The sequence below is a fragment of the Arachis duranensis genome, chromosome 3 (genome assembly GCF_000817695.3).
Source record: "Arachis duranensis cultivar V14167 chromosome 3, aradu.V14167.gnm2.J7QH, whole genome shotgun sequence".
Classification (NCBI taxonomy): Eukaryota; Viridiplantae; Streptophyta; class Magnoliopsida; order Fabales; family Fabaceae; genus Arachis; species Arachis duranensis.
In genome coordinates this window covers 88,301,506-88,310,897 of record NC_029774.3, presented here as the reverse complement: position 1 = coordinate 88,310,897, position 9,392 = coordinate 88,301,506, and the positions used below count along the sequence as shown (strand labels likewise).

The 9,392-nt window shown below is 35.8% G+C and overlaps 1 protein-coding gene across 6 annotated transcripts; it reads right to left on the bottom strand.

Moving 5' to 3' along the window:
* Positions 1–5,691: 5,691 nt before the first annotated feature.
* LOC107479311 (uncharacterized) lies at positions 5,692–9,147 on the bottom strand. 6 transcript variants are annotated; one of them, XR_008006774.1, is made up of 9 exons: positions 8,710–9,147; positions 8,550–8,615; positions 8,125–8,289; positions 7,732–7,854; positions 7,390–7,472; positions 6,927–7,068; positions 6,741–6,837; positions 6,401–6,470; positions 5,692–6,182 (listed from the first exon to the last, which is right to left on the bottom strand). XR_008006774.1 is itself a non-coding variant. In XM_052258660.1 (8 exons), exons 2-7 carry the CDS (start codon positions 8,608–8,610, stop codon positions 6,763–6,765), a joined length of 615 nt encoding a protein of 204 aa, XP_052114620.1. In that variant the 5' UTR covers positions 8,611–8,615; positions 8,710–9,147; the 3' UTR covers positions 5,692–6,182; positions 6,741–6,762. The 6 variants fall into 6 exon arrangements, 2 of the variants coding, with proteins under 2 accessions (XP_052114620.1, XP_020994095.2); XR_008006773.1 differs by having other exon boundaries at positions 8,584–8,615; XR_001590111.3 differs by having other exon boundaries at positions 6,741–6,770; positions 8,584–8,615.
* Positions 9,148–9,392: the final 245 nt, after the last annotated feature.

Here is a 9,392-nt window from a genome sequence, read left to right as displayed (position 1 = left end):
CCCGCTCATCTAATTAATACTGATCTTCATAGATGTTTTTGGAATTCATTGCATATTCTCTTCTTTTTATCTTATTTGATCTTCATTTGCTTGGGGACAAGCAACAATTTAAGTTTGGTGTTGTGATGAGCGGATAATTTATACGCTTTTTGGCATTATTTTTAGTATGTTTTAGTTAGTTTTTATTATATTTTTATTAGTTTTTAGTTAAAATTCACTTTTCTGGACTTTATTATGAGTTTGTGTATTTTTTTGTGATTTCAGGTATTTTCTGGCTGAAATTGAGGGACCTGAGCAAAAATCTGATTCAGAGGCTGAAAAGGACTGCAGATGCTATTGGATTCTGACCTCCCTGCACTCAAAGTGGATTTTCTGGAGCTACAGAAACCCAATTGGCGCGCTCTCAACTGCGTTAAAAAGCAGACATCCTGGGCTTTCCAGAAATGTATAATAGTCCATACTTTATCTGAGATTTGATGGCCCAAACAGGCGTTCCAAGTCAGCTCAAGAATTCTGGCGTAAAACGCCGGAACTGGCACAAGAATGAAAGTTAAACGCCCAAACTGTCACAAAAGCTGGCGTTTAACTCCAAGAAGAGCCTCTACATGAAAGTGCTTCAATGCTCAGCCCAAGCACACACCAAGTGGGCCCGGAAGTGGATTTTTATGTCATTTACTCATCTTTGTAAACCTTAAGCTAACTAGTTCTCTACAAATAGGACCTTTTGCTATTGTATTAGACATCTTGGTAGCCATCTTTGAGTAGTCTTATGCTATCTTAGATCATGGGGGCTGGCCTCTCGGCCATGCCTAGACCTTGTTCTTATGTATTTTCAACGGTGGAGTTTCTACACACCATAGATTAAGATGTGGAGCTCTGCTATACCTCGAGTATTAATGCAATTACTATTGTTCTTCTATTCAATTCAGCTTATTCTTGTTCTAAGATATCACTTGTTCCTCAACTTGATGAATGTGATGATTCGTGACACTCATCATCATTCTCACCTATGAACGTGTGCCTGACAACCACCTCTGTTCTACCTTAGATTGAGTGGATATCTCTTGGATTCCTTAATCAGAATCTTAGTGGTATAAGCTAGAATTGATGGCGGCATTCAAGAGAATCCGAAAGGTCTAAACCTTGTCTATGGTATTCTGAGTAGGATTCGAGGATTGAATGACTCTGACAAGCTTGAAACTCGCGATTGTGGGGCGTTAGTGACAGACGCAAAAGAATCACTGGATTCTATTCTGACATGATCGACAACCGACAGCTGAATAGCTGTGCTGTGACAGAGCGCGTTGAACATCTTCACTGTGAGGACGGGACTGTAGCCATTGACAACGGTGATGCCCAACATACAGCTTGCCATGGAAAGGAGTAAGAAGGATTAGATGAAGATAGTAGGAAAGCAGAGAGACGGAAGGGACAAAGCATCTCTATACGCTTATCTGAAATTCTCACCAATGAATTGCATAAGTATCTCTATCTTTATTTTATGCTTTATTCATAAATCATTCATAACCATTTGAATCTGCCTGACTGAGATTTACAAGATGACCATAGCTTGCTTCATAGCAACAATCTCCGTGGGATCGACCCTTACTCGCGTAAGGTTTATTACTTGGACGACCCAGTGCACTTGCTGGTTAGTTATGCGAAATTGTGATAAAGAGTTGAGATTGCAATTGAGCGTACCATGTTGATGGCGCCATTGATGATCACAATTTCGTGCACAAGCACACCTCCCCTGTTTTGGGCAAAATTTTGTTTGCATTTTTCCTAAAGCCCTAACGTACTCCCACCCCTTCCATCCTTCCCTTTTCTTGCTTTTTCCATGTTTCTCTACTTGCTTTACTTAGTTTTTTTTGCATCTCATTTTCATTTTAGTAATTATAATAGATTTAGTTTATTCGTTTGTTAATTAAATTAGTTGCAAGTGTTTGCTTGATATTGATTGGATTGCTGGTTGCTTGAAGTTTTCACCAATGCACTTATACTTTGCCTTAATTTACTAGTTCCTAGTGAGTTTAAATACTCATGTTTTGATTGTACCGCTAGGACAAATTATGTAAGTGCACACTGAATTAAGAGAATTGAGTTGAAATTTCTTGTTCATCATGATTTTCATATTAAATTCGTCACATGACCGGTACTTGCTCCTTGTTAATGCTTTGCATTTGTTTGAGTGACTCAACTTGGTTCTTATCAAGCATGTCATTTTTTGTAACAAGTATTTTTACTATGTGACATTTTTCTTTATATTTCATGATGAATAAGGAGTTTTCTATTCATTATTAGTTTGGCTATTGTTTATTGTGCCTCTATATCAATTTGCGTTTTCACTTGCACAATTACAATATCCAATACCTCATATACTCAAATCGCTTTTGTCGTTACCTGTTTGTTTGTGCCTCATCTCTTGCTTATCCTTTAATTGCAACCTAGGCCATCTAATTGAGGAAGACATGCTTAGCTTTTGATTGTGTGGATGCCATTTTAACCGGCCGTTGTGTGTGTTCCAACTGCGCGCATAATTGGAATACACACATGGCTAATTTTTTTTTATCATACCACACGACTATGCAAACTCCTCAATTAGATGCTTATGAGCTCCCATCTTTACCCTTTTGTGCTACTTGCCCTATGATTCCTAATTATACCTTATTCACTCTTTTTGAGGATGAGACATAAAGGCAAGGAGCTAGGAGAGGAGGAAGACACCGAGGATGGAGATGCCGAGAATGCATTGCACTTGGCAAATTCCACACAATCCAAGCCCCCACATCCGCCAGCTGAAGGTGGAGCGCTTTAGAGCCATTCTCCCCGGATTGTGTTCGTGCACGGAGGACCGTGCAATGCTTAAGTGTGGGAGGATTCACCATTTTTGGGGCGTAAACTTTCTTTTCTGAACACTTTGCACTTTATTTTTTGTTTTCTTTTATTATAATTCTTGTAGATATTTGAGTGTTTTTGATTATTGTATTGCATTTTTCTTTTGGTATATATATATCTTAGTTTATTTCTAGCTATTTCATTTTGCATCTTTTGCATGGTATATAGTTTATAGATAGAAATTGTGATTGGATGATGTGAATAGTATAGCACCTATTTTAATTTTGTCCTAATTGTTCATGTTAGTTTTTGCGATGTTGTAAATTAGAAATAGAACTAGAAAATTTTTGAAAAATTGCATCCATCACAACATATATACATATAGGAAATAATTTTGATGGAAAACAACAAGGATTTTCCAAGTATTTTGTTTTAGGGCATTCTATTGAATTGATTTGGAAAATTGTTTTTAAAACTTACTTGAATGATTTTTATAGAATATGGAAGAGAGATAGAACAGAAAAATCTTGTGAGTTGTTGAGCCTTAATGAGTGGTTACACATTATAACCACAAATTTTGTTCATTGTGTGCTATGCTCCTTCTATGATTGCAATCTTGGTTTTGCTTGATTCTTTATGTTCAATGTTTGATGTTTTGAATGCATTTAGCATGATTAATGCTATTTTTTGTTTTAAACCCACTCACCCATATGGATCTACTCTTGCAGCTACCTTTGTTAACCCCTTTTGAGCTTTTTAATCCCCTTTGTTTTAATTGTTAGCATGTCACAACCCTAAGCGGGAAACCATGAATTACCTTTAATTGCATCTTTGATTAGCTTAGGTTGAAAAGTGTGTTTCATTTAAGTGTGAGAGAAATTTTGGAAAACATTGGTAGTGAATAAAAAACTTTATATTGGGTAGGCATTGAAAGATAAAAATTTTGGAAAATGGGTGCACATTCATGTATCAATTTGCTTTAACCATATGCATTGTCATAGAAAAAGAAAAAGAAATAGAAAAAAATGAAAAATGAAAATATGAAAAAAAAATAATAAGAAGGGACAAAGGTTGCCCCAAAGAAAGAAAAAAAATGAATAAGAAATGTATATGTGGACTTGGATGAAAAAGATGCATGAATGTGTATAAAAAGTGTGATTATGGGAAGTTAGGTTGCATATTTTTTTTATTTGGTTAATGTAGGTTGAGTTGGACACTTGAGCTAATCAAAGATCCAATTCCTTAAGTCCACTTAGCTATATTTATCCTACCTTAACCCTAACACCATTACAACCCTCTAAAGACCTCATGATACTTGCACTCATGCATCACACATTTGTTGATTGTTAGATGAAAAGCAAATCCTTGAAAGCACGATTAAGAGGAGACTTGAGTGGATTGACCTTAAACACTTTTGAGCATTGAGAGTGTATACACACCTAGTGAGAGTTCGATCATTCAACTCTATGTTTCCATACTTCTTATCATGTACTCTTACAAGTTGCTTCATCTTTTGATGAGTTAAATCAATTCTCTAAATTGTGATTGCATTGAGCTATTTCTTTGCTCATATAGGTAGTTGCATTCAATAAGTTGTTTCTCTTTCGATCATTCTCCTTGTTTGGTTTAGTATGAGTACATGCTATTGTTTAAGTGTGGGGAAATTGATGAATCCATATTTGATGAGATATTTGGGTTTGATTTGAGTGGATTTCATCACATAAACCTACACTTAAACACCAAAATAGCATATTTTTGTGTTTGATCCCTAAATTGAACCTAAATGTGAAAATGTGTTTTTATGCTTAAATTGAACACTTTAATTCTACTTTTATTCCATTTGATGCCATGACATGTTTGTTGAGTGATTTTAGATTAAAGAGGCAAGAATGGATAGGCAAAAGTGGAAGGAAGCATGTATAAAGGGAGAAAACATGAAGAAAACAAGGAGGAAGCACACAACCATGCGTGCGTGCGCACAACCCTACGTGCGTATGCACAAGAAGGAAATCAACATGTGTGCGTACGCACAATTACCAATGCGTGCCTCCATTAAAAAGTCACGTGGACTCGCGTTTTGGGGCTCTTTTGGCCTATTTTTGAAGACTTGGAGGCTGAAATCAAATGCTATATGAAGGGAACTTCATGCCATATGAAGAGAGCTCAATTTTAGATTAGAAAAAACACATAGGAGTAGAAGTAGAGTAGTATAGAAAATTCTCTCTTAGGTTTAATTAGGATTTGTAGCATTTTCTACTTCAAGTTTTGATTTGGAATTATAACAATTGCATTGTAAGTATTTCTTTAATTTCTCTTTTAATTACCACACTTGTTCTCCACTTTCCTCTATTTTACTTTCTTTTATCCATATATACATAGTTTTGCAATTTTAAATTTCTAGTTGGTTAATTGATGTTTAATTGTTTTTTATATGTTCATTGGATTGCTTTTGTTCATTTTGATCATTTGGTTATTCATAGCTTTCATTAATTTACCAATTTTGCCATATTTTATATTTATACTCTCTATGTGTTTGATGAAATGCCAATCTTAGTTATGGGGTAGATTTCCACCCCCTTGACTTGGGGGAAATTAATTTATGGACTACTAAAGCTATAATGTCCAACATTTAGTGATAATTCTTGGGTTGTTAGTTGTTATTGTTTCCAAAAACACTAGCTTTTTACCCATTAATTTGGTAAGTTAACTAGGATTTGTGGATTAATAACAATTATGCTCACTTGACTTATCCTTCGATGTTAAGGGTTGACTTAGTGAGATTAATCCATCATACTTGTCATAGTTGTGGTTATGGTAAGGAAGAGATTGCATATAACTCATCCCAAGTCAAGGTTTCATATAATACATCATCACAATTCATTTAACTCCATTTCATATAATACATCATCACACAATACAAACATCTCTCACCTTTATTACCTTTGTCCGGCCTCCGGTGTAAAACCCAAATAATTAACGAATAATTAACTCATAAATTAATATTTATTCTAGAAAATTAAAAATTGAAATTTTAGAGTTCAATGTGGTAAAATTAATTAAAATAAAAATTTTGACACTAATTTTAAAGAAATTGACCCAAAATTGGATCGAACAGGACGAAACAGGCGAATCAGGCCCATAATGGGCCCAAGGCCCAACTTAACCCATTATATATGAAGAGCATCAGCTCTTCCTTCCCCCAACAAAAATGCAACACGTTGAAAACACATTGGAGGAGGAGAAGGAGGATCTCAAACCCTTGCTTCGATTTCAATTCGCCATAACTTTCAATCCGAGCTCTGATTGATGAGCCGTCAGCGGCCACGCGTTCGACTCGGAATTCTCTACAAAGACACATCAAGAAGAAAAGTTCCAATGTTACCATGTGAATAGAAAAACCTAGAAACATATATGCACAACATGCCAGTAATGAACAAAATTTTTTAACTTAATATAACATGCGCACACAAGACTTCTTAAAAATAATATCATCATCGCAGATTAATCCATAGGACAATCAGATTCAACCAAACAAAATTGTTGTAAGATGAAAATGACTCACCTTCCTTGATCCTCACCAATCTTAGGGATGATATGACTACTTGGGCAGAGTCATCATCAAAGTAGACATCCTTAATTTGTACAATAGTTAAATTAGCCACAAATTATTTAACAAGAGTACACGGTAAACAGAAGTTTGTGCTTATGCAGTATGCACAAGACAATGACCATATGACAAAAGGGCAACTAATGATCCAATGGTAAAACAACTACAGCACATGCAAGACCAGCAGCGCCAGAATAGCAAATAGATAGCCATTCAATCTCTAAATGGACACACAAAATACTGGTTCTCAAAAGTAAAAAATACATTACTTAACAAGAGTAAACAAAATATCTACCTCATCATCTCACTCAATGTTGTTATTTTTCTGCAACCAAACCAATCAAAGAATTAGTCTGGCATTTAAGTTCAGTGCCTAAACCACCTTGGGCAGACTGTAAAAGGAAAAAAGAATAGAAAATAGACATATATACACACAAAAATGGGAACATGAATACACCCAGGGAGGATGCCAACTACAAACCTCTTCATTATCCTCAGTTCCATAAATTTTATATCCAAAAGCCTGATTCAAATTAGTTGCTAAAGCTGCAATGTCGTAGTCCCTGTCATGAGTGTCATCATCATCACTATCCCTCATCCTACCATGTAAAGCAGTTGGACGCCTGCACATGTAGGAAAAAAGAAATATGTCAATCAACCTACAGGATAACTAAGTATACACATAAATCATAACTTCACTTCAGTGGTTAAATTTTATTCATTTTAACAATTAAAATGAAGGTAACACAACAGACATGATTCATTTTCATTCAATGAAATATGCAATCCAGAACCCTTATTCAAAAAATAAAATCTAACTTTTGATCACAGTACTACTAAGCATATCATAGCTAGCACCCAAAATTTCTTAAATGCCAAAAATAACTTGATCCTCTCCGGAATAGTAACCGTGTTAGAACAGGTTGAGTATGATCAAAACTTACCCACAAGCCCACCGATGAACATTCTCAACCACATTACGTTCCTGAAGAACTTTAGCTTGCCATTCATTCCACTCATTATTTTCCTGCAGACGTTGAATCAAGTTGCAAGATTTCCATGGAAGTTACATATATTAGAAAGCAACTTTCTATCAATGAGATCAGCCACATGGTTTTTTAGAAGCAGTAGCAAGATATTTTTTCAACAACTTGTTAGCTTGTCCATGATTTCATAAGGAAATTATAATTTAAAAATGCATAGGCTAACTACTCATCAAAAAGAAATAGGAGTTCGGTGCAAAAAGGCCAGAATTTTCTATACATAAGAAAAAATACATAACCAACCTGAAGACATGAAAGTATGTTGCTTCGATTATGTGATAAGTAAATAAGCTTGTTAGCAACTCGAGTAATATGCCCAATATTTCCCACGCGTGGTGCCCGTTTTCCAATAGCAGGTACAGTAGGCTGCAATATAGCACTAGTTTAATGAAGAGGCAATAATAAGCTTAAAGTTAACATGGAGATTAAGTGTACAACTAGGCATTATCACTCTAGCTTATCTATGCGTCATTTTCCAATTTGATTCAATAAAATAGAAAATCAGGATAACTATGATCTAGTACAAGCAAATTATGTTTCTTGCATCCAAAGTTTTGAAGAGTTCCATAAATAAGGCTTGAACAGTAACAATTACGTTATGAACAAGACAATCTCCAATCAGTAAGTTCCATTTACCATATTTTTGTCAGCAGAGAGAATAGAATCTTTATCCGCACTAATAACTCTTCCAATTAAATCACACTCGTGAAGAAGATGATCAATAATTGCATCGTTTCTGCTCTCCAAACATGACAATAATATGATACTTTCTAGAAAACACATTGGTATACCAGACAGCAGCTGACAGAATTTATATCTTTATCAGTTTTACAAAGGGCATTTGTGAAGAATACAAAAATAGAAGAATTTTTATAGGAAAGATAAAATCTGAGTTTCCAATGGCATTAAATACATAGAAGTTCACTTTCTCTATAAAATCATTTCCCTTTTGTATTAGTAAAACTCTCTATACTAAATCATATCCAAAGAGAACATATTAGGATAAAAAGTAAAAACATATATCCAAGCCCAAAAAAAAAAAGAGTATGAACAGAGGATACTTATTTGATTCAGGTCAAATGCTTAGCTTCCTACCACGAGATTATTGCAAAATTGCAGCATTTAAGCTAGGAAAACATTAATCAGCGTTATGGTGAGGGTTGAAATAGAGAAATTTGTAGGGGTTTGAAACAGAGAAACCAAAAGGGATTAAATCCGTACCTTCTTGTGTTATGGTGAGGGTTGAGCACCGATTGAGGGAGGAACGACGATTGAGGGAGAGGCAGCGAGGAATGAGTCAGCGTCGGCGGAGGTAAGGTTTAAGCGAGAGAGAGTGAGCGCCGATGGAGGCCTTGCGAGTGGGAGTGAGCGCTGACGGAGGGCGCACCGATGGAGGGTGCGCCGACGGAGGTAGCACCGATTGAAATTTCCAAGAGTTGCGAAAGAGGGATAAAGGGTTGTAAGAGAAGGATAGAGGGTTGCAAGTTGAGAGAGGGCTATGAGCTGAAAGATGAAGATGGATTCTCAGTGACGAAGAGGGCTGCGAGCTGAGAGAGGGCTGCAAAGGTTTAGGGTTCTTAGTTGAGAAGAGGAATCGAGGGTTTGGGTTCTCACTTCTAAGTGAAGGCTGTTTTGAGTGATGGATGTACTGAAAAAGAAATTAAGTGTTTGAGCCAGAAATTAAATTTCAAGTGGAACCCTTTCGTCACGTTTTTTTAGGGTCCAAATAATTAAAGGATATAGGTACGCTTTAAAAATGTTCTTGTATCTTGACAAATTAGCCACGCTTTAAAAGTGTACATATTTGTTTCTATGGCCACGCTTTTGAAGTATGGCAAAAAAAAGAGTGGCCAAATCATAAATCAGTGGCCACCCTCTTAAAAGCGTGCCAAATCTCTCTATCA

Bases quoted from the DNA above. Each gene is read 5' to 3' on its own strand.
- LOC107479311 (XM_052258660.1), bottom strand. From the start codon at position 8,610: ATGCTGCAATTTTGCAATAATCTCGTG. The intron at 8,290-8,583 runs GTAGGAAGCTAA...AAATTCTGTCAG, and splicing joins AATTTTGCAATAATCTCGTG to CTGCTGTCTGGTATACCAAT. The intron at 7,473-7,731 runs GTTGGTTATGTA...CAACGTCTGCAG, and splicing joins ACATACTTTCATGTCTTCAG to GAAAATAATGAGTGGAATGA.